General features: G+C 43.7%; 1 protein-coding gene across 1 annotated transcript in view; it reads left to right on the top strand.

Annotated features, from left to right (window-relative positions):
* The first annotated feature begins 2453 nt into the window (after window positions 1-2453).
* Window positions 2454-25254, top strand: part of LOC140561923 (uncharacterized) — a 28238-nt gene continuing 5437 nt past the window's right edge. Inside the window, exons 1-24 of the mRNA XM_072687193.1 lie at window positions 2454-2687; window positions 2833-2953; window positions 3299-3376; window positions 5313-5390; window positions 5594-5692; window positions 6870-6980; window positions 7187-7288; window positions 8421-8531; window positions 8719-8820; window positions 9882-9995; window positions 10313-10426; window positions 11291-11404; window positions 11856-11969; window positions 12421-12534; window positions 12967-13080; window positions 14245-14358; window positions 14587-16569; window positions 17958-18131; window positions 18902-19075; window positions 21305-21478; window positions 22511-22684; window positions 23836-24009; window positions 24358-24531; window positions 24630-24803. Coding sequence (XP_072543294.1) covers window positions 2904-2953; window positions 3299-3376; window positions 5313-5390; window positions 5594-5692; window positions 6870-6980; window positions 7187-7288; window positions 8421-8531; window positions 8719-8820; window positions 9882-9995; window positions 10313-10426; window positions 11291-11404; window positions 11856-11969; window positions 12421-12534; window positions 12967-13080; window positions 14245-14358; window positions 14587-16569; window positions 17958-18131; window positions 18902-19075; window positions 21305-21478; window positions 22511-22684; window positions 23836-24009; window positions 24358-24531; window positions 24630-24803 — 4730 coding nt within the window. The 5' untranslated portion in view covers window positions 2454-2687; window positions 2833-2903. The remainder of the gene's footprint in view (window positions 2688-2832; window positions 2954-3298; window positions 3377-5312; window positions 5391-5593; window positions 5693-6869; window positions 6981-7186; window positions 7289-8420; window positions 8532-8718; window positions 8821-9881; window positions 9996-10312; window positions 10427-11290; window positions 11405-11855; window positions 11970-12420; window positions 12535-12966; window positions 13081-14244; window positions 14359-14586; window positions 16570-17957; window positions 18132-18901; window positions 19076-21304; window positions 21479-22510; window positions 22685-23835; window positions 24010-24357; window positions 24532-24629; window positions 24804-25254) is intronic.

Genomic DNA, 25254 nt, shown 5'->3' on the forward strand with positions numbered 1-25254 from the left:
AATACTCCAGCAAAACCTCTGTTGAGTTCCAGGCCTGACCAACTTCCCAATTCCACTGGTCATCTTACCAGTTTCCAACCTGGCCGTCTTCACCCCTGCTAGACCAGCCTCCTAGTTTAGCTCTGTGTTGGTCCCCATTCCTGTCCCTATCCCTGCTTCCCTGTCACTGTCCCGGCCCTGGCCCCTGCTCCCGACCCTTCCTTTCCTCTGATCTCAGGACAGTCACATCTCATCGCACTTGTTTGTACCTAAAGATATCCACCATATAGACAAACATTTATATACGGGTATCTACAGTACCAGCCAAAAGTTTGGACATACCTGGTTGAATGTGTGCTGATTACCATCTACTGTTAGGGTGATGATCCAAATGCTAGGGTGGTCGAGTGACCCCAGAGGACAACCGTAGTTGGGATGATGTGACTGGGGGCGGGGGGTTCAAGCAGAGATAGCAAGTAGCGAAGTACAAATACTTTATTATCTTACTTAAGTAGAAATGTTGGTTATCTAAACTTTACTGGAGTAATTCTTTATTTTTCAACCGACTTTTTACTTTTTACTTTTAAAATCAGCCTCGTTCCTCCTATTTCATTTCCCTTAGTTTTCATTCCGGCTCATCATCAATAAAAACCTCTCCAGATAAATCTCTCCATCCGGAAAGTGAGAGTCTGATCCTGATTGGATGAGAAGTATAAACAGACACCATTCTGACTCCCTATTGGTTTATAAGAGATCCATCACACCTGCACACGTCCCGTCACTCTCCAGCGAGCTCACAGCAGACGTCTGTAGTCTAGTATGAAGACTGTGTCCGTGGCAGAGACTCAAGAGAGCTGCAGTGAAACGTCCCGACTGAGCCCCACATTTACATTCCAATAAAGCTTATTGATCACACGCCTCTGAAGTCTGACTTTCTGCAGCTTTACAGAACTTCTAGACAACGACTCCTCATATTTTCCTCCATGAAGCTCATGTTAATGCTCAGTAGAGCACAGAGACGCTCCTTTAATAGAGCTGATATTACTGAAATGCTTCATTTTCAATGGGCAGCCATTCATCTTCTTATCTTCTTTCCCTGCCAGGGTTTGGAGCAATGATTGATATAGAGGCTGGTGCCCTGTCCATGAGAAATTCACATCTAGAATCATTGGAAATATGGTGGGAATTCCCAGTGGACAGGACGCCAGTCCATCACTGGGTGCCACTTTTTAAAAAAAACAAAAACATACAGACCATATACAGTATATAAACATCAACTCACAAAGTGCCTGACAGATCACATCATGAATTTTCATGAAAGCACTCCAGTAAACCCTTATATTTAACTCCAGTTAAAGCTCCAGTTGCAGCCAGACCTGCCCATCTTACTAGTCTCCTACCTGGCTGTCTTACTAGTCTCCTACCTGGCTGTCTTACTAGTCTCCTACCTGGCTGTCTTACCAGTCTCCTACCTGGCTGTCTTACTAGTCTCCTACCTGGCTGTCTTACTAGTCTCCTACCTGGCTGTCTTACCAGTCTCTTACCTGGCTGTCTTACTAGTCTCCTACCTGGCTGTCTTACCAGTCTCCTACCTGGCTGACTTACAGGTTTCCTACCTGGCTGTCCTACTAGTCTCCTACCTGGCTGTCTTACTATTCTCCTACCTGGCTGTCTTACCAGTCTCCTACCTGGCTGTCTTACTAGTCTCCTACCTGGCTGTCTTACCAGTCTCCTACCTGGCTGTCTTACTAGTCTTCTACCTGGCTGTCTTACATGTTCCCTACCTGGCTGTCTTACCAGTCTCCTACCTGGCTGTCTTACATGTTCCCTACCTGGCTGTCTTACCAGTCTCCTACCTGGCTGTCTTACAGGTTCCCTACCTGGCTGTCTTACTAGTCTCCTACCTGGCTGTCTTACCAGTCTTCTACCTGGCTGTCTTACAGGTTCCCTACCTGGCTGTCTTACTAGTCTCCTACCTGGCTGTCTTACTAGTCTCCTACCTGGCTGTCTTACAGGTTCCCTACCTGTCTGTCTTCACTTAACTTCACTTAACAATACCCCCTGGACAGGGTGCCAGAGTCCATTGCAGAGTACCTGCATATTCTAATGAAGCCAAAACAAACAAACAAACAGACAAACAAAACAACAGCAGGTCAAATAATTACAAATTATAATAATTTAATAAAGAGGCTGAACCGGAAGTTGACAACAGAGTGATTTTATGACATATGACATTTTTTATTATATCATATTATCATTTTTTTTTTTTTTTTTATACCCTTATTATTTATTGTATTTTTCTGCAGTGTGTTTCTGTATATGTAATCTTAATATTAATTCTAAAAATATATATATAAAAAAAAGCTCCACAACCGGAAACTAAGTCTAAGCCTCTTCATTGGCTACGTCTGCAGACGTAGACCCATAGACCCGCCCCTAGAGCGTGAGCACCTTTCCTAAAAAGCAGCAGACGGTAGCTTCCTTCTCTGAGCCCAAACCGAAAGTAACTTTACTCCAATGGCGGACTAACGGAGGAGCAGAGGAGCAGAGGAGCGTTTGCAGGTCAGCACGCCTCCCCTGTGCAGCAGAGCTGAGCAGATGACCATTACACTGCCCAGTCCATCGGAGGTCCGTGCGTAATGCCAGCTGTGATGTGCGCAGTGGGCACCGTGTGGGCACCAGTACAGCAGGGCAGATGTTAGCATCAGGTGAGTGTAACACGGCTGATGTGCTCGAGCACAGGTTCATAAGCTTGAGTAGAAGCAGGGGAAGGTGGAGGAAGGAGTGGAGGCTGTCAATCGAGTGGACCTCCATCCAATGGGATCTAACTGGGCCGCTTTACTGTACCACTAGGAAACCTGTGAGCAGAGCCCACAGAGGAGCATCTCCAGTGTCCAGCTCTGTCCCTTAAAGTCCCAGACTTCATGATGGAACCTCGTAACTCCAGCTGTGATGGAGGAACCTCTGACCCAGTGTGAGTAGTTTTATTTCACTGGATTAAAAAGGAAAGAAAGGCTAAAGCCCTTCTTGGACAGGATTCGTTTTATATGAGTTCCATGAGTTCCTTGAAGGAATTCCTGGAATGAAGGAACTCAAGGAATGCATAATTTTATCAGGGTATATACAGTGCTGGCAAATACAGGTCCGGAAAGTAGAAATCCGGCCCAGGATTTTGTTCCAAACAAAAACAGACTTCCCGGGCCTGTATTTGCCAGCTTTATGTATATGTACATATTAATCAGAAATCGATTCCGTAGTGTTTTTGCCGATATGTTGTGTACATCATGCCTGTAAGTGTGTTTATGGCTCTGTTGAACAGTGCATTGACATATGAAGGGGTTTCAGCCATGCTTGGAGAACTGTTGGAGGAGTGTGAGAAGGACGTTATTAGCACCAGGTAACGTTGGATTTCTCTATCTGCTGTGTGAACAGTGGTGTATCGAACACTGCAGGCGGTGCCAGAACTAAAGGAGCATTCACTCAGAACATTCAGGATCCCACAGTTCCCACACGTCCTACTTATAAATGCTTCTCTAACCATATCAACCTAAAACCACCAAGCATGCTCTGGACCTTCTGAGTCCTGACACAATACCCATTCACCTTACAGACCAACCTCTATTTATCTGTCTGTCTGTCTGTCTATTTATCTGTCTGTCCATCTTACTGTCTAACTATCTTTCTAATACATACATACATATATATATATATATATATATATATATATATATATATATATATATATATATATATATCCATCTTTCTACCTGTCTGTCTATTATTTTATCTATATGTCTGTCTATCTGTCTATAAATGTGTCTGACTGTGTATCTATCTATCTGTCTATCTATTTATCTGTCTGACTGTATATCTTCCTAGCTCTCTGTATAACTGTCTGACTGTCTGTCTATCTCTCTGTCTGTCTATATGTCTGTCTATATCTTTCTATCTGGGTATATCTTTCTATCTGTCTGTCTTTACTTTTGTCTGACTGTCTATCTGTTTGTCTGTCTATCTGTCTGACTGTATATCTGTCTGTCTGTTTATTTGCATATATGTCTATCTGTATATCCTTCTATCTGTATGGCTGTCTATCTGTCTGTCTGTGTGACTATCTGTCTGTCTATATATCTGTCTGTCTGTGTGTCTATCTATCTGTCTATATATCTGTCTGTCTGTGTGTCTATCTGTCTATGTATGTAAGACTGTATATCTTCCTAGCTCTCTGTATAACTGTTTGTCTGTCTATCTGTCTGTCAGTCTGTCTTTCTATCTGTGTCAGTCTGTATATCTGTCTGACTGTCTGTCTGTGTCAATCTGTCTAAATATCTTTCTGCCTTTCTATATGTCTATCTTTCTATCAATCTATTTGTCTCACTGTCTGTCTGTCTATCTACTTATCTCTCTGTCTGTCTATCTATATATCTGTCTGTCTGTCTATCGGTCTATCTATATATCTGTCTATCTGTCTATCTATATATCTGTCTGTCTGTCTGTCTATCTATATATCTGTCTGTCTGTCTATCTCTCTGTCTGTCCATCTATCTGTCTGTCTGTCAGGAAGACATACTATATGAAATATTCTTTGGAGAGTGAGTCAGTGTCACCAGCCACTTCTAGCACTCCTTGGACAACACCACACAGCAGCGGAGTGGGTAGCAGATCTGTCTGTACAGAGTTCAGAGTATGAACTCCAGTGTCCGGCTGTGTCCAGGATGTGTTCTGGATATGAGCTGTAGCGAGTGTGTTGAGTCATTTCACAGTGGACAGCTAGCTCTCTGGAGATGAATTGGCAACTATGGACAATTTCTGGCATTTTCTAACGAGTAAAAGCGGAAACGTGCTTTTTGTGCCAAAAAAGGGGTACTGGTGAAAGTGACTCATTTCCCCCAAAAAAGTTTCTTTTTTAGTTTTTGGCCACAATCTTGATGCAGAACCAGAATCTGTAATATATACTTAACATAATTTAATTAATGACTTTCATTTTTTTAAGTAAAAGTTTTAGACATTATAGTTATTTATTTATCATTTTTGAAATAGAGAAGTCTATTGTTGATATTTTCATGGATTCTTCGTTACCATGGAAAAGAAGGACACATTTCTAAGCTGCATATGAAGGAGCCTTCGAAACGGGACAGCCTAGCCGAGCCACTGTGACACAGGCAGCCTTTAAATACAGCCTCTGAAGGCTGCAGCCCCCGATTTGGGACACACTCTCTGTTTATTCTTCAGCACTGGAGAGGCTAAATGAGTGTGTGGTAAAAATAAAAAATGAATAATGCAGTTTTGCTGTTTTTTGAACATTTCTGACCTGCGGTTCTTCTGGTGAGCAGCACTGTGACGCACAGCAGCCTGTCCGGCATGTTCACAGACGTGTTGGATGAGTGTGTCGGGGACACCATGAGGAGCAGGTAATGGGTTTCACTGCTGTTGCCTGTACTTTGCTGTTAAATTAGTCACAGCTTCTGATATTCTCTCATTAAAACACGTATTAATAATGAAGTAATAATAATATAATAGTGTTTGATTTACAGTAACTTTGGAGTTAATCAAATGTTGCCAAATAAGAACTGAATTTAAGTTTTTTTTTAACATTTTTTTATAATGCCTGCAGTCAGCAGACTGAAGAAGTATCCTCTCCACTGTCCAGCCCTGAGACTGTGAAGAGTGACCGGCCCATACAGCACCCTCCTGAGCTCAGCAGTGGCAGCCAGTAAGTCATTAACCTTTAGTTAATCAATAGAGCTCCATTCAGTGTCGAAATACATATTGTACCCAGTAACCACCTTACAGCACCATAGCAACCACCCAACAACAGCCTAGCAACACCTTTATAACCAGCAAGCAACGACCTTGCCACACTACAGCACCCGTCTAGTAACCACTTAACAACACTATAGCAATCACTTGGGATACTATAGCAACCACCTAACGACACCTCAGCAAGCACCTAGCAACCACTAAGCAGCAACCTAGCAACATTATAGCAACCACTCTGAATACCACACCAACCACTAAGCAACAACATAGCAACACTAGAGTACCCATTTAGTAACCACTGAAGAACACCATAGCAACCACCTAACAACACAATACCAACCACCTAGCAACAACCCAGCAACACTACAGCATGCATCTAGTAATAATTTAGCAACGCCACAGCAACCGCCTAGCAGTACCCTAGCAACACTATAGTACCCATCTAGTAACCACTTAACAAAAACATAACAACGACTTGAGATACCATAGCAACCACCTAGCAACATCTTAGCAACCACTAAGCAGCAACCTAGCAACACTATAGTACCCATTTAGCACTCATCTATTAACCATTTAGCAACACCATAGCAATCATCAAGCAACAACCTAGCAACACTATAGTACCCATTTAGCAACCATTTGAGATACCATGTCGACCACCTAGCAACACTTTAGCAACCACCTAGGAACCACTATGCAACGACCTAGCAACACTATAGCTTTCATCTAGTAACCACTATAGCACCCATTTAGTAACACCACAGCAACCACCTAGCAATACCCTAGCAAAAACATAACAACCACTTCAGATACCTTAACATCTTAGCAACCACTAAGCAGCAATTTAGCAACACTATAACACTCATCTATTAACCATTTTGCAACACCATAGCAACACCATAGCAACCACCCAGAGAAAAACCCCAAATGACCATGTTGCAACAGTCTAGACACTGCCTGTATGTGGGAACCTCTTTACACCGTTCTGTGTTTCCTTTAAGTCACACTCTTCTCTTGCTTCACTTTAATAATTGTGTTTTTTTATTATTAAAATAATTTGGGCTGAAACTCATTAGAAACACTGAGCTGAGTTCACCTCCTTCAATAAGGCTTTTACATGACGCCTGTAGTTTGCAGAACCAGAGAGCGGCATGTCCAGCAGAAGGTGCCTCTGTGAAACGGGACTGGTCCATGGTGGAGCCTTCTGGGGGCAGCAGTGGAAATGAGCCCCGTGAGCCAAAGTGAGTCAACGACAGTTTAAGGTCTCTAGAGGAATTCTGAACATACAGCCCACCTTCTGATCCAGTCCTCTGACATCCTATAAACCCCAGATGTTTTCTTCCGGTGCTTGTGTTTGTTCTCTACTGCTTTGTCCCAACGGACACGTTAATCATGACCAACGCAGCAGACCTTCAATACCTAAGAGTGTCGTAACATCCTCTCATAGGTCAAAGAGATGTTCATCACCCAGCTGTATGTCCATCAAGAGTGACTCGTCTAAATTGGAGCCTCCTGAATTCAGCAGTGGTGGTGTGTCCTCTGAATTAGGGTGAGTTAATACCTCTATAGAACAGCTGATGCTCCTTTCCTCTAACATTATAACTAATCACCGTATTATTATTATTATTATTATTATTATTATTGTTATTGTTATTATTTTATTTCAACCACTAAGCAACAACATAGCAACACTATAACACCCATCTAGTAATAACTTAGCAACATCATGGCAGCCACTTAGCAGCCACAAAGCAAACACCTAGCAACCACTAAGCAATAACCTAGCAACACTATAATACCCACTATAGTAACCACTTAACAACATCATAGCAACCACTCGGGATACCATACCAACCACCTAGCAACACCATACCAACCACCTAGCAACAACATAGCAACCACTCGGGATACCATAGCAACAACCTAACAACACCATAGCAACAACCTAACAACACCATACCAACAGCCTAGCAACAACATAGCAACCACTCGGGATACCATAGCAACAACCTAACAACACCATACCAACCACCTTGCAACAACATAGCAACCACCTAGCAACACCACAGCAACCACCTAGCAATACCCTAGCAACAATATAGTACCCATCTAGTAACCACTTAACAAAAACATAACAACCACTTGAGATACCATAGCAACATCTGAGCAACCACTAAGCAGCAACCTAGCAACACTATAACACTCATCTATTAACCATTTAGCAACACCATAGCAACCACCAAGCAATACCCTAGCAACAATATAGCACTCATCTAGTAACCACTTAGCAACACGATAGTGCCCATTTAGCAACACCACTTGAGATACCATGGCAACCACCTAGCAATACTTCAGCAACCACCGAGGAACCACTATGCAGCGACATAGCAACACTATAGCACTCATCTAGTAACCACGTAGCAACACCATAGCACCAATTTAGCAACACCATAGCAACCACCCAGAGAAAAACCCCAAATGACCATGTTGCAACAGTCTAGACACTGCCTGTATGTGGGAACCTCTTTACACCGTTCTGTGTTTCCTTTAAGTCACACTCTTCTCTTGCTTCACTTTAATAATTGTGTTTTTTTATTATTAAAATAATTTGAGCTGAAACTCATTAGAAACACTGAGCTGAGTTCACCTCCTTCAATAAGGCTTTTACATGACGCCTGTAGTTTGCAGAACCAGAGAGCGGCATGTCCAGCAGAAGGTGCCTCTGTGAAACGGGACTGGTCCATGGTGGAGCCTTCTGGGGGCAGCAGTGGAAATGAGCCCCGTGAGCCAAAGTGAGTCAACGACAGTTTAAGGTCTCTTCTGAACATACAGCCCACCTTCTGATCCAGTCCTCTGACATCCTATAAACCCCAGATGTTTTCTTCCGGTGCTTGTGTTTGTTCTCTACTGCTTTGTCCCAACGGACACGTTACGCAGCAGACCTTCAATACCTAAGAGTGTCGTAACATCCTCTCATAGGTCAAAGAGATGTTCATCACCCAGCTGTATGTCCATCAAGAGTGACTCGTCTAAATTGGAGCCTCCTGAATTCAGCAGTGGTGGTGTGTCCTCTGAATTAGGGTGAGTTAATACCTCTATAGAACAGCTGATGCTCCTTTCCTCTAACATTATAACTCATCACCGTATTATTATTATTATTATTATTATTATTTTATATTTAATTTAAATTACATGCATTTAAAAAAAGTCCACAACCAAACTTTAGGAAGTCCATCTGAAGATGTTCTCATCCCTACTTCCACTGTCTATACCCAGATTCTCCTGTATGCAGATGGTCCACAGTAATGATTAATGTCTCCTAATGGTCCAGTTTTCAGACTCAGAGCAACACCATAGCAACCACCTAGCAATACCCTAGCAACTCTATAGTACCCATTTAGTAACCACTTAACAAAAACATAACAACCACTTGAGATACCATAGCAACCACTTAGCAACATCTTAGCAACCACTAATCAGCAACCTAGCAACACTATAACACTCATCTATTAACCATTTAGCAACACCATAGCAACCACCAAGCAAAAATCTAGCAACACTATAGTATCCATTTAGCAACCACTTAACATACCATTGCAACCACCTAGCAACACTTCAGCAACCACCTAGGAACCACTATGCAGTGACCTAGCAACACTATAACACTCATCTAGTAACCGCTTAGCAACACCATAGCACTAATTTAGCAACACCATAGCAACCACACAGAAATAAAACCCAAGTGACCATGTTGCAGCAGTCTAGTCTGTGCAGTTGGTCAACAGTAATGATTAATGTCTCCTAATGGTCCAGTTTTCAGACTCAGAGCAACACCATAGCAACCACCTAGCAATACCCTAGCAACACTATAGTACCCATCTAGTAACCACTTAACAAAAACATAACAACCACTTGAGATACCATAGCAACCACTTAGCAACATCTTAGCAACCACTAAGCAGCAACCTAGCAACACTATAGCACTCATCTATTAACTATTTAGCAACACCATAACAACCACCAAGCAACAATTTAGCAACACCATAGCAACCACCCAGAAATAAAACCCAAATGACCATGTTGCAGCAGTCTAGTCTGTGCAGATGGTCCACAGTAATAATTAATGTCTCCCAATGGTCCAGTTTTCAGGCTCAGAGAGCTTCTTCTGCTGCACCCAGCTGTGTGTCTATGAAGAGTGACCGGTCCATGGAGCGTCTTCCTGAGTTAAGAGGTGGAGCTCAGCCCTTTAACCCAAAGTAAGAATGCATGTATTGAGTGTCGTAAGTTGATTGCTGGATAAATGGTGCACTGGTTTTCCTTTTATGGTGGACTCCTGGCAAAGTCACCATGATGACCCACAGCCTCATAGTATATTCTAGCCTAGCTTTTAACACTTTAACAAGAACTTTTTTGTAATCATTCCCAGTTTTACTGGTTGCTGTTCCTGTGGAGTCCATTCGACCTGACACCGGCTCCAGAGGTTGTCTATTAGACAACACCCCATTCATGCTACAGTGACCACCACTATGACTTCAGTAGGGTCTTCAGTAATGATAGTGTTCAATATGTCCAGTTTTCAGACTCAGAGAGCTTCTTCTGCAGCACCCAGCTGTGTGTCTATGAAGAGTGACCAGTCCATGGAGCGCCTTCCTGAGTTAAGAGGTGGAGCTCAGCCCTTTAACCTGAAGTGAGTTAAGCTCTTAAAGGTGCAGAAGAATGCATGTATATAAGTTGCTGGATAAATAGGAAGCATGTGACTTTGGTTAGGCTGCAAAATGCTCAGATGTTGTTTTACATACCTGTTTACCACCCTGTTATTTTACCACCCTGTTATTTCAGCTCACAATGAATTTGATACTTACTCAGATGTGGTTTACATACTGATTTACCACCCTGTTATTTAACCTTAGAGTGAAACCCAGTAGCCACGTTTACATGCAGCCTGATAATGTGTTAATAATCTGACTAATAGTTCACAGTGAGGCCATTACGAATACAATCCCTGTCCGATTGAACGATCAAATCATTTAAATAATCCGTCAAATAGAGAAAGAATAGTGATGTATGTAACACCTGTATCTGATTACATTCCCAACCGGACAGTTTAGGTACGCTCTGGGCAAGTGCCTAGCCTCTACAAGGGAGCAGCAATACACATCATTACTGTAACAGAGGTACACTTACTTACGGTATTCCCTGCAGGGGCTGGATAATCTTCCATCAATTAGCATAAAATCATAAACGGCTGCCGTGTCAGATGGAAACTTCCACTCAAAACCTGTGAACCACTTAACAAAACCATAGCGACCACTTGGGATACCATAGCAACCACCTAGCAACACTGTTGCCTTGGATTACTTGTACTTCTTGTTGTGTAGCCTAGCTTTTAACACTGTAACAAGATCCTAATGGTGTTGCTGTCCTCTTTCCTGAGTCCTCTCCGTGTCCCTTTGGCTTGACACCGGCTCCAGAGTTTGCATATTAGACAAAGCCGCATTCATGCCACAACTATAACACACCAGTCAGTAATGATAGTGTTCAATATGTCCAGTTTTCAGGCTCAGAGAGCTTCTTCTGCAGCACCCAGCTGTGTGTCTATGAAGAGTGACCAGTCCATGGAGCGGCTTCCTGAGTTAAGAGGTGGAGCTCAGCCCTTTAACCCAGAGTGAGTTAAGCTCTTAAAGGTGCAGAAGAATGCATGTATTGAGTGCTGTAGGTTGTTTGCTGGATAAATAGGAAGCATGTGACTTTGGTTAGGGTGCACGATGCTCAGATGTTGTTTTACATACCTATTTATCACCATGTTATTTTACCACCCTGTTATTTTAACTCACAGTGAAACACACTGGTTTTCCTTTTATGGTGGACTCCTGGCAAAGTCACAGTGATGGCCCACAGCCTCATTATATATTCTAGCCTAGCTTTTAACACTTTAACAATATGTTTTTGTAATTATTCCAAAGTTTTACTGGATAGTGTTGCTATTCCTGTAGAGTCCATTCGGCCTGACACCGGCTCCAGAGGTTGTCTATTAGACAAAACCCCATTCATGCTACAGTGACCACCGCTATGACTTCAGTAGGGTCTTCAGTAATGATAGTGTTCAATATGTCCAGTTTTCAGACTCAGAGAGCTTCTTCTGCTGCACCCAGCTGTGTGTCTATGAAGAGTGACCAGTCCATGGAGCGGCTTCCTGAGTTAAGAGGTGGAGCTCAGCCCTTTAACCCAGAGTGAGTTAAGCTCTTAAAGGTGCAGAAGAATGCATGTATTGAGTGCTGTAGGTTGTTTGCTGGATAAATAGGAAGCATGTGACTTTGGTTAGGGTGCACGATGCTCAGATGTTGTTTTACATACCTATTTATCACCATGTTATTTTACCACCCTGTTATTTTAACTCACAGTGAAACACACTGGTTTTCCTTTTATGGTGGACTCCTGGCAAAGTCACAGTGATGGCCCACAGCCTCATTATATATTCTAGCCTAGCTTTTAACACTTTAACAATATGTTTTTGTAATTATTCCCAAGTTTTACTGGATAGTGTTGCTATTCCTGTGGAGTCCATTCGGCCTGACACCGGCTCCAGAGGTTGTCTATTAGACAAAACCCCATTCATGCTACAGTGACCACCGCTATGACTTCAGTAGGGTCTTCAGTAATGATAGTGTTCAATATGTCCAGTTTTCAGACTCAGAGAGCTTCTTCTGCAGCACCCAGCTGTGTGTCTATGAAGAGTGACCAGTCCATGGAGCGCCTTCCTGAGTTAAGAGGTGGAGCTGAGCCTGTTAACCCAAAGTGAGTTAATCTCTTAACCTCTGAACCGTAGGCTTAATTTCATAAGCCATCATAAGCCAATTTAAATAGTAATTGTTCTGTAATATTTGACATTCACAGTCATATAAGAAAGATATGACCAACCCTGGTTTGGAATGAACACGGCACATCATACCAGCTCCACCATATAGGAGCTCTGTGATACCAGACTGTATCCATCTGTTTCATGCAGCCATTTAAAGGGTTAAACTGCAGGACTATTATTCACTTATTAATCCTTGGGCTTATTATTCCATCACGATTATAACTTATTTGGGAATTTTTATGCCTTGTCTTTGGTTGATGACCTGTCTGACCACTTCTTTGTGTTGTCTATAGGACGAGGTCCTGTTCATGCCTCGTCTGAATGACTTTAGTAAGGTCTTCAGTAATGATACTGTTTAATATGTCCAGTTTTCAGGCTCAGAGAGCTTCTTCTGCAGCACCCAGCTGTGTGTCTATGAAGAGTGACCAGTCCATGGAGCGCCTTCCTGAGTTAAGAGGTGGAGCTCAGCCCTTTAACCCAAAGTGAGTCCAGTGAGTTAGTAACTGCTGTCAGTTATTCAGTAATTGCTGTGTACTGGCTTGGTGATCGTGGGTGACCTACGTGACCTTTACGTTAGCATGAACCTCTGACGCTGCCCGACACTGGACTTGCCTCAGATGTAATCCAACCTTCATTAAACACACATGTAATTGGCTGCTGTGAATATCATGGAATTAATAATTTATTTTTTTATTACCCAAAATCAAAATCACACACTTACTATTTGTACATGAAGCATGAACAACCTAAGTATTCAATACATGCCCACCCGTTCGTGACTCCCCCCCAGCACTAGCAATGCTCCCGACACAAGCAGGGTAATAACTTAACTTCCTCTGATACATGCAAAGCCAGCCATCGCCTCTTTTCCAACATGCTGACGGGTCTCCAGCTCCACCACACCAGCCAACAGACGCCTTTAAGAGTGATGAGAAGAGAGACCATCCCTACCCATCCCTACCCTCCTCTAGATGGCCCACTCCAGGAGAGAGCACGGCCAATTGTGCTGTCTCAGATTCCGGACGCTGATGGCTCAGGACCCCCGAGCCCGTATTGGCAGCACATTAGACTGCCAGTCACATATGTCTTAACAGAATTCACAATTTACCTCCAAACCCAGGCTAAAACACTGATGAAGTTCCTATCGATTACTGCACTACAAGCACATATCTGCCCCCCTGCCCCCCGTGACAGCATCCCCCACACCTCCGTTCTGCCAGGAAAATGGCCTATGAGCTGTCCTGGCCTGTTAAACCCCTATTAACTAACAAACTGTGGCACTATCGGCCAGAGGGCCAGAGCGCCCTAAATAAATAGGAAGCATTTAACTTTGGTTAGGGTGCACGATGCTCAGATGTTGTTTTACATACCTATTTACCACCCTGTTATTTTACCACCCTGTTATTTTAGCTCACAATGAAACACATTGGTTTTCCTTTTATGGTGGGCTCCTGGCAAAGTCACAGTGACGGCCCACAGCCTCATTATCTATCCTAGCCTAGCTTTTAACACTTTAACAAGAACATTTTGTAATTATTCCCAGTTTTTACTGGATAGTGTTGCTGTTTCTGTGAGTCCATTCAGCTGTGATCCACCGCTATGACTTCAGTAGGGTCTTCAGTAATGATAGTGTTCAATATGTCCAGTTTTCAGACTCAGAGAGTTTCTTCTGCAGCACCCAGCTGTGTGTCTATGAAGAGTGACCAGTCCATGGAGCGCCTTCCTGAATTAAGAGGTGGAGCTGAGCCCTTTAACCCAAAGTGAGCTAAGCTCTTAACCTCTGAACCGTAGGCTTATTTGACTTATATGACTGTGTCTATGTTGCACCATGGACTTGACTTGACATGCTGTTCTCATCAGATTGATGATTTTATGGCTCACAAAGCCAGAGGATCATTATTGTAGTCTTAAATCTTTGTAAATGACGCCTGTACTGTTTCTAATAAACTGCTGCTAATATTGGTATTGCTGTATTTGATCCCTATCAGGCAGCACCACAGCGTAGCAGTGGTGCAGACACTTCGACTGGGGAATAGAGGACTGCAGCAGGACTTCGAGCAACCTGTAGGAGAAGTCCTGCCCCGAGTTTTAGAGAGACACAAAATGCGAATGAAGAACAAGTGTGAGAGCGTGTTCGAGGTTGTCCGGACGCAAAGCAGTAGAACTCACTTGAACAGGATCTACACACAGCTCTACATCATAGAGGGAGAGAGTGAAGGAGTGAATGAGGAGCATGAGGTTTTACAGATGGAGAAAACACCAGGGAAGCAGCACTTGGAAGACGCTGCCATCAACTGCAATGACATTTTCACATCCTCACTTAATTCAGGACTGGAGGAAGGTATGAAAGACGGGAAGGAAATCAGGACAGTGATGACTAAAGGCATCGCTGGTATTGGGAAAACCGTCTCCGTGCAAAAGTTCATACTGGACTGGGCTGAAGGAAAGGCCAATCCCCATGTAGATATCATGCTCGTGCTTCCGTTCCGGGAGCTGAACTTGATTAAACACGACCGGTACAACCTTCATACGCTTCTGTGCAACTTCCATCCTGAGCTCAAAGATCTGGACGCACGGATATATGACCTGTGCAAAGTTGCGTTCATCTTCGACGGCCTGGATGAGAGCAGAATTCCACTGGACTTCTCGCAGTGTGAGAAGGTCTCTGACACAACCGCCGTATCGTCGGTAGGCGTGCTGATGACGAACCTCATCAAGGGAGAGCTGATTCCTTCCGCTCTCGTCTGGATAACCTCTCGACCAGCGGCGGCCAGTCAAATCCCACCTCGGTACGTCGATCGGATGACTGAAATCCAAGGATTCAACGACCCGCAGAAGGAGGAGTACTTCATGAAGAGGATCAGTGATCCAGATCAAGCCGTCAGAATCATCTCGCACATTAAACAAGCAAAGAGCCTCCACATCATGTGCCACATACCGGTCTTCTGCTGGATCTCCGCCACCGTTCTTCAGAAAATCTTAGAGCACGATATGGACGCAGAAATTCCCACAACGTTGACTGAGATGTACGTTCATTATTTGCTCATCCAGACAAGCGTGAAGAAGCAGAAATATGGAGACAGCAATGAGAAAGACCTCAAAGAACAGCTGGAATCCAACAGGATCATGATTCTGAAACTGTCTGAACTGGCTTTCAAGCAGCTCATGAAGGGCAATGTGATGTTTTATGAAGAAGACCTGAAAGACTGCGGCATTGACGTCGCTGAGGCCTCGGTGTACTCTGGATTTTGCACTGAGATCTTCAAGGAGGAGTCTGTGCTCTACCAGAGGAAGGTCTACTGCTTCGTACATCTGAGCTTTCAGGAGTTTCTTGCGGCGTTCTACGTGTTTTACTGCTATTCCATCAAGAACATGGAGACGCTTCGGTTTTTCAAACCCCCGTACAAAGAGTGGAGTGAGGACGTCACCCTGGAGGAGCTGCTTGAGGGAGCGGTGCGTAAAGCCTTAAGGAGTCGGAATGGAGGCCTGGATCTTTTCCTCCGTTTCCTGCTGGGCATCTCGCTGGAGTCCAATCAGAGGCTCCTACGAGGCCTGCTAACACACACGCAGAACAGCTCAAACAGCATCAGCCAAATCATAACCTACATCCAGAAGCAAATCAAGGGGGAGGATGAGATGGAGCTGGAGCGGATTGTAGTGATGATGCGGATCCTGAAGATGATGATGGAGAAGATGAGAGAAAGGCAGTGTCTTCCCATTGACCGGTCCATCAACCTTTTCCTCTGCCTGACTGAAATGCATGACCAGTCTTTATCCAGAGAGATCCAGGAGTATCTAAAATCAGAGAAACACTCGGAGAAGAAACTGTCTCCTGGGCAGTGTGCAGCACTGGCCTGCATGCTTCGCATGTCCGAGGAGGTGCTGGAGGAGTTTGACCTAAAGAAATACAACACGACAGAGGAAGGGTATAGGAGACTAATCCCAGCTGTAAGCAACTGCAGAAAGGCTCTGTAAGTAGTAAATATACAGGTAACACTTTATTCGGAGTGGCCCTCTGTCTTAACAGAGCCTCTGTTACACATAGCAGTAGCAGCAGTGAAGCATCTGAATACACTGAGCTAAAGCCTAATCCTAACATTGGCCCCAACCCAAAACTAAACCCTAATCCTGGCCCTAAACCTCACCCTTACCTCAACCTAAAACTAAACCCTATCCATGGCTGTAATCCTAACCCTAACCTTAACCCAAAACCTAACCCTGGCCCTCATCATAACACCATAACCCTGGTCGTAATCCTAACCCTAACCCTAACCCAAAACTAAACCCTAACCCTGGTCCTAATTCTAACCTAAGCTTTAACCCAAAACCTAATCCTAGCCTATTCTTGGCCCTAAACCCTTAACCAGAAACCTGTCCCTAGCCCTGGTCCTAATCCTAATACTATCCTCAACCCAAATCGAATCCTAACCCTCATCCTGACCCTAATCCTAACCTTAACCTTAACCTCAACCCAAAATTCAACTAAAAGCCTAACCCTGGCCCTAATCCTAACCTTAACCTCAACACAAAACCTAATCCTCATCATAATATTGGCCCTAAACCTCAACCTAAAATCTAACACTAACCCTGGTTCTAACACCAACACTAACCTTAACCCAAATCCTGGCCCTGATCCTAAAATTTACCTCAACCCAAACCCATACCCTGGCCATAATCCTAACCTTAACCTCAACCCAAAATCCAACCCTAACTCTGACCCTAATCCTAATCTCAACCAAAACCCTAACCCTGGCCATAATCCTAACCTTAACCTCAACCCAAAATCCAACAGTAACTCTGACCCTAATCCTAATCTCAACCAAAACCCTAACCCTGGCCCTAATCCTAACATTAACCTCAACCCAAAATCGAACCCTAACTCTGACCCTAATCTCAACCCAAACCCTAACCCTGGCCCTAATTCTAACCTTAATTTCAACACAAAACCTAATCCTCATCATAATCTTGACTCTAAACCTCAACCAAAACCTAACCCTAGCCCTGGTTCTAATCCTAACACTAACCTCAACCCAAAATCTAATCTTAATCACAATGTTAGTCCTAAACCTCACCCAAAAACTTTAACATGGCCTTACTATTAAACAAAAACCTAATCCTAACCCTCATCCTGGCCCTAAATCTCGAGTTGCACAGTTGGGGCATCAATCGTAGTATCCAATGTGTGTGTAGGCCAAGCCTGACCTCAGTGGTTGGTGACAGGGTTTGATAAATGCAGCTATAAAAGATGCTGATTTAATGATCAGACACATTCACTGACATTAACATATGATACCAACCAGATAATACCAGTAATACCAGTATATATATACCAGTAACACCACATTCCCTGCCTCTGCAGACTGGCGGGCTGTAATCTGTCCACAGACCTTTGCGACATGCTAACGTCAGCTCTCCAATCAGCAAACTGTCCCCTGAAAGAACTGGACGTCAGTAACAACATCCTGCAGGACGCAGGGGTGGAGCTGCTCTCGGCTGGCCTGAAAAGTTCAAACTGTAAGCTGGAGATTCTCAGGTGAGCTTTCTGTGTGTCCACAGTCCACAGTTCTGCTATCACTATCTGGTTTGGTGTGTCAGTTTGGAGTTGGGCGTCAACAGGGTTTAAAAGAGGGACGTTGTCCATGACACAGATAGACCACAGGCCTCACTGAGACACAAACGCCAAAGAAATCTGGTCCTAAACCCTTCAAATTAAAGAGCTACAAAGGATTCTTTGAATGGTGTCATAGAAGAACCATTTTTGCTTTTCTTAATGAACCACTTTTGTAAAGGAGATGTTTATCTGAAGAGCTTTTAAGGAAGCCACTGATATGGTTCTTTACTAATTTCATTTACACACATGCTTCTTTATGAAACCAAAAAAATGTATTCCTTGGTATCAGTTACCTTTACCTTTAAGAATTTGGGGCTCTGAGTGGACCAGCGGACTAAGGCACTGCCACTGGGATCCAGAGATCGCTGGTTTATATCCAGGGTCGTGCTGCTTGCCATCAGCAGCCGGAATCAGAGGGAGCACAATTGGCCTTGTTCTTTGAGGGGAGGAATGGGATGGGATGGAGGGTTGATGGCACTTCCTCTCCACATATCTCCTAGTGTGATGTTGGTCAGCAAAGGCATCTGTTAGCTGTTGTGTCGGGGAGCTGGGGAGCCGTGCTTTCCTAGAAGCGAGCTTGAAGGCTAGCTATTGATGCTGCATTTTCAGCTAAAGTCACCCAGGCTGTTGCAGATCAGCCTGGTTTCTGTAATGATCAATATTGAAGGTGTAGTTTTTCTTTACGATTGCAGACTAGCAGGCTGTAGTCTCACCAAAACCTCCAGTGAAACTCTAAGCGCCATCCTGAAATCAGCAAACTGCACCCTGAAAGAGCTGGACCTGGGTTACAACATTCTACAGGACTCCGGAGTGGAGCTGCTCTCAGATGGACTGAACAATTCTCACTGCAAGCTGGAGACCCTGAGGTGAGCTTACCTCCAATGTATTCTTGAATTACATGAGAATCTGGTATTTCCTGCTCTGTGCTGTGAGACGTTGTATCTTCTGAAGGAATAAGTTACTGCACCAAAAGGGCAACATACAGGAAACACAAAGCCTGGGTTGCGTAATCAGATCTACTGATTCCAACTGAGAGAGAATCATTGCATAATACAAAAGAGGCAACTGGAGGGTGATGAAATCACTAGACGGTCATGAGACACTGTGAACTGTAAGTCTAAAGTTACAAGCCTATCAAATTCTGACCCCACCCGATGGTTAAGAGAGTACGCTCCCAGTCCAGCACTGAACTTGATGCTTGGGACAAAACTCCAGACTCTATATTGTTAAATGAACCCGTATGGATTAACACCTTTTATTGGGATCTGAGGATCGCTGGTTTGAATCCCGGGTCATCCCGGGTCATGCTGCTTGCCATCAGCAGCCAGAGTCAGAGGGAGCACAATTAACCTTGCTCTTGATGGCACATCTCTCCTAGAGCTCCGATCGTGCTTGAAGGCTAGCTGGTAATGATGCATCAGCGCCAGTTTAAAAAAAGGCGTTGGCTGGACCCATGACATGCGCTAGTCTTCACTCTCCTAGTGTTGGGCGTATTGCTAGTGATGGGGGAGTTTACATGAATAAGGATTGGGTTAACCAGTAGAGGAGACACATTTTTTATTTTTTAAGAATGGAGGTCAATATATTTCTGTATGGCTCTTGAGTGCTCCAGTGGACTAAGGTGCTGGCAAAGGATTGCTGGTTTGAATCCCGCGCCATGCTGCTTGCCTTGCACTAGGGTTATTTGCACAGCTGTACAGATGTTACATTTCTGTAAATGTTTAGATCATTATATCTGTACAAATAGTTTGTATATAGATGTCTACTCAGGCTACATATGGATGAGTACTGATGTTCTGTCACAGAAAGATTTGATCATGTGATCGTATCTTAGATTAGTATTTAAGCCTGGGCTTTAGAGTAGGCACCTCGTGAGGTATTGTATCCCAGTCTGGATACTGATCTGATTTTGATACTGTTTTTTTTCGTGGTTTTTGACGTTGCCTGTTGGCTTTGCCCTTCAGATCTTTACCTGTGTTTTGGTTTCCTGATTTCGACCCTTTACCTGAACTGTGGATTACGTTTTTGCCTTTGTTTTTGGATTCATTGCTCCGTGTGATGTTTGTGCTTTTGCCTTTCATCTGTCTTTTGGCCTTGATCTTGGACTGTGTATCGATTACGAACTTGGACTGTGATTATTCCAGTAAAGCCTCCTTTACATTTTACCCCTGCGAGCGTCCGACCCTGTTTGGCACCTTAATTTTTTTATTTATTACTTTTTAAAACTTATTATTCTTATTCTATTTATTGTTTAGTGTATTTTTTAACTCTTAGTGTAATACTTTACATGTTATATGTTACATACTTGTGTTGCTCTCACCGAGTAAAATTCCTTGTATGTGTAACATACTTTGCAGAATTAAAGAGATTCTGACCTTGCTTTCTCAGGGGTGGGTTAATGGGTTGATGGCAGGGATGAGCATACACCAGAATAATCACTACACAAACAATAACTACTTCAACACAACTAACTAATCCTGAAGAAAAGAAAAGAAGTACTCCCTGCTCAGAAACAGGATCAAAGTTAGGCAGTAAAAAAAGGTGCCCCTTACTTTTCCTCACCAAGTTTAGCAAAGCTCAGAAGCTAACAGTGCTGAGGTGTAGAGTGCCGGGTTGTTCTGGACAGCTGTACCTCCAGGTTAATCAAAGGACAGGAGCCCTCTCTCTTGGTGGTGTCTGACCTTTCTTTTTTTATCGAGGAAGCGTCTGGTATGGCTAATCCTGGACTTGCACTTACAGAAGTAAATGGGCGACCTCACAGAAGCAGTTCCACGAAATTAGCATGACCTTACTGTAATTATTACTGAGGTTGGGTGTCCTTGCTTGAAATATGGTTGGAAAGGGAACGTGTCAAAGTTCGAAGCTATAGCATGACGACTCAACATCGCTACTGCAATGTTAGCAGGGTGCCGACTGCTGGCCTCTCCCAGCTTTGCTACCGCAGCGTTAGCATCGCTATCACACCAGCTGCCAGCCTCTCCCTGCATCACTAGCCACTTTCATGAGTCCCTGGTCGCTTCACATGTAAAGCTCGTAAATATGTGGTCTACATCTTAAGCCTCTGAGGTGTGACTGTGTTAATTGTGCCTTTGCAGACTGGCTGGCTGTGATCTTACCTCAAAGTCCTGTGAAATACTAACTACAGCTCTACAATCGGAAAACTCCAGCCTGAAAGAACTGGACCTCAGTAACAACCATCTGCAAGACGAAGGCCTGGAGAAGCTCTCTGCTGGCCTGAAAAGCTCAAACTCTAAAATGGGGATTCTCAGGTGAGCTTTCTGTGAATATAGTCTATATTAAATTATTGATTGATTGCTTTATTGCTATTATATGTGTGTTCTCTTCACATGCCCCAGTTTAGAAGGATGGGGTCAGATTGCAGGGTCAGCCAGGCTATAGAACATACAGATAGGGTACAGGGCTTGCTTACGGGCCCAACAGTGGGTTAGCAGACAACTCACAATCTTAAGACCAATTACCAATTTACCAGTGCTGTAACCACTAAGCCACCACTGCCTGATGATGAATACTGCCGAATAAAAGTAGGAACCCAGCAGAGAGAATGTCAAAGCTGCTTTTCAGTGATTAGTTGTGTAAGCATTAGCGATGGGGCACAGATGCCAGTGGACACTGCACTCCAGGTTCTTAATCTTGTAACTATTCAAGCAACACCTTTCTATCTTCCCTGGGAATTCAGCTCAGCCATCCTTACAGTAGTTTACTTTCCATTTATAGCAGTTAGGTCACATGCCTTGGATGTTCTATACAAAATTATTAATGGACTAGAGCAGTGGTTCTCAACTCTGGTCCTGGAGAACCCTCTGGCCTGTATATGTTGATGGGTCCTTGGTCTTACACACTACCTTTAGCTCGGGAAAAGGCTTGTTGATTAGCTGATTAGATGGACCAGAGGGTCTGTTGGGAGGAGGATACTATGAGCTTGGCAGGGGATCCTCCAGGACCAGGGTTGGGAACTTCCGAAGATGAAGTGGGTTCTAGATCAGTGCTACTTTGCACTTCGCTCCCCAATCCTGACCTTGGCAGGTCTGAGCATACCTCTATTCTCCTGCCTCAAGCTGGAAAAAAACGGCAGTCAGTAAAGAGAGGAAGACAAGGGTGTATTTAGAGATCAGGACAGTTTTGGAAATCACAAACTGGGAGCTGATCAGCGATTTGGCTCCTGAGCTCCCCCTACAGGTGGGAAGTGTAATTCACTTTTACTCCACTGCAGTTAATACTAATTACACTGGACAGCTGTACACTTACGTACACTTACATTGTGCCATGTATACTCTTTGCAGGCTAGCTGGCTGTAAACTCTCCATGAGCTCCTGTGAACTGCTCTGTTCGTCTCTGAAATCAGCAACATCCCCCCTTAAGGAACTGGATCTTAGTAACAATGAGCTGCAGGATTCAGGAGTGGAGCTGCTCTCTGCTGGACTGAAGAGTTCACAGTGTACTCTGGAGATACTCAGGTAAGCTTTCTGTCCAAAATTAAGATTTTGTATTGAAAACACTTGAATCAGCAGGTTTTTTTAAACATCAGGGAACATCACTGCCATAGACATTTTTAGATATATAATCTAAAATTAATATAAAAAAATAATATAAAAAGATTGTATAGATATAATAAATATCAAGCCCAACCCTGAGAAACCATCACCGGCACCCACGAGATGAGTCCACTCGTTTCAGAGTTCACAAGCTTTGACCTTTGGTGGATACAAGGATTGTAGTGGTGTCAGCTAATGCAGAAGAGGCCTCATCCTGTAGCTGCTGATTCTGTGCTTTAGCTATTTACTAATTCCTGTTTTCCGATGTTCGCGGTTCCTGTTTTTGTGTTTAAAGTGCAAGCTCTACAAACAGTTTCTCACACATATTCTTTATAGCGTTTCATTTAAACAAGTGATTTGCCCTACAATATCCACTTTATGTTGATAAAGTCTGGCAGGTGCGCCCCCTAGAGGTTGTAAATTCAGTTCCGCAGCATCTGTCACTCAACTGATGATGAATTAGTAAGGACTGTCCTCTCTATTATGTAGCGGTGAGCATCGATCCTGCTAAGTGTTAACATTCCCACTGCATTTGAACTTGCATTAACCTGCTGAGAGGGCAGAGACCTGCTGATATTGAGGGTGTACCAGTTCGAGTCTACACAGGACGGGCACTAGGTGTGTTAGTGCTGAAGTCACCATGTTATTATGTGCTGCATTATAGCCTGAGGCTAATAGCTCACCCACCCACCTACACAAACACATGCATGCTAATTAAATTTGATTAAATCAGGAATCAGAAGGTTCTTCAGGAAGTATTTGATTTAATGCACCACCAAAACTATCCCTAGTCTGGGAGGCTTTTGACAACAGAGCGCTGAGACCTTGCTGGGATGTGAACTCCTCACTTGATGAGCAGCAGTTAGACCTCAGGGCCGGTCTAGAGCTGTGAACTTCCACTACATCAAAACCCAGCTCTGAGTACATTCACCTTCCCCTTCTTTGTCGGACACAGAATGTTCTCACAGCTCTAGAGTGGAGCAACTGTCTAACTGCCTGCTTGTCAGGACATCACAGGTTCAAATCCTGTCAACACCACAACCCTCAATTCTCTTTTTTTCTTTTTCCTGTAGGTTGTCTGGCTGCTTGGTCACAGAGGAAGGCTGTTCCTTTCTGGCTTCAGCTCTGAATTTAAACCCCTCATACTTAAAAGAACTAGATCTGACCTACAATCAGCTTGGAGACTCTGGAGTGAAGCTTCTCTCTGCTGGACTGGAGGATCCGCGGTGTAAAATGGAGACACTTGGGTATGCATACATACACTTCAGTCATACGTGTTGAGTTTTAAATGTAAAGCAAGAGTATATGCACGGACTGCGTGTGGGTTATCACATCTGTCTGAACAGATGTTTATAAATTAGCCATTATTCAGCCAGTATAGTACCAAAACAATGGTTTCACCATAACATAATGCTGCCACCACCATGTTTGACAGTAGGCACTGAAATGTTTGTGCCAGATTAAACAAGCTGTTTTGATATGAACTGGCTTTTCTCTTGCCTCCCCACCATCACCAGCTCAGGATTGTGGTCAAGACCCCTATGTCTGTGTGGTGGGATTTGATTCCACATCATCATGTCTTTCCCCTTTCGTAGACTAGCTGGCTGCAGCCTCACTGTGGATTCTTGTAAGACTCTTGCATCAGCTCTACAACCAGAAAGCTCTACCCTGAGAGAACTGGACATCAGTACTAATGACCTGCAGGATTCCGGGGTGGAGCTGCTTTGTCCAGGCTTGAAGAGCTTACACTGTAAGCTGGAGATACTCAGGTGAGCTCTCTGTGAACATTAAGCTATAAAAGGAGGACGCTCAGTCGGTTGTTTTCTCAAACTGTTTGCATATGTTTGTGTCCATCGTTTTTCTGCAGGCTGTCTGGGTCTATGGTCACAGAGCAGGGCTGTTCTCTTCTAGCTTCAGCTCTGGAGTCAAATCCCTCACACCTCAAAGAACTAGACCTGAGCTACAATCACCCTGGGGACTCAGGAGTGAAGCTGCTTTCTACTAGGTTGAAGGATCCACACTGTAAACTGGAAACACTGAGGTATGTGTGTCTGTGGGAACATGTCTGTGAGGAACCCATTGTTCGGTTTTAAGAAGCCACATCTCTGCAGGAGAAAATGTGGTGGTGTAAAATGACATGGCTAACTAAGAATAGATGGAGCTGTGATCCAAAACATGACGCATGACAAGTGTAAACAAACAGGCAAGGGCTAAGAAAACGGACATGAGGGCAAGGCCAGGAAACACATTACATACCCATACGACCGTGTACAATTTTACTAGAGATGCACCGATCTGATATTAGGATCAGATATTGGTCCTGATATTAACAAAATTAGCTGTATTGGGTATCGGATAATTAGGCCGATCCATGGAACCGATCTTTTCATTTTAATTGGTTTGTGTGAGGCTGCACTACATGGTTTTGATTGCTGCTTGTTTGTTTGACTAAGTTACTGATTTATTCTCAGATTCAGCTGCTAGATTTACTT

This window comes from Salminus brasiliensis, chromosome 9 (assembly GCF_030463535.1).
Source record: "Salminus brasiliensis chromosome 9, fSalBra1.hap2, whole genome shotgun sequence".
In the NCBI taxonomy this organism is placed as follows: Eukaryota; Metazoa; Chordata; class Actinopteri; order Characiformes; family Bryconidae; genus Salminus; species Salminus brasiliensis.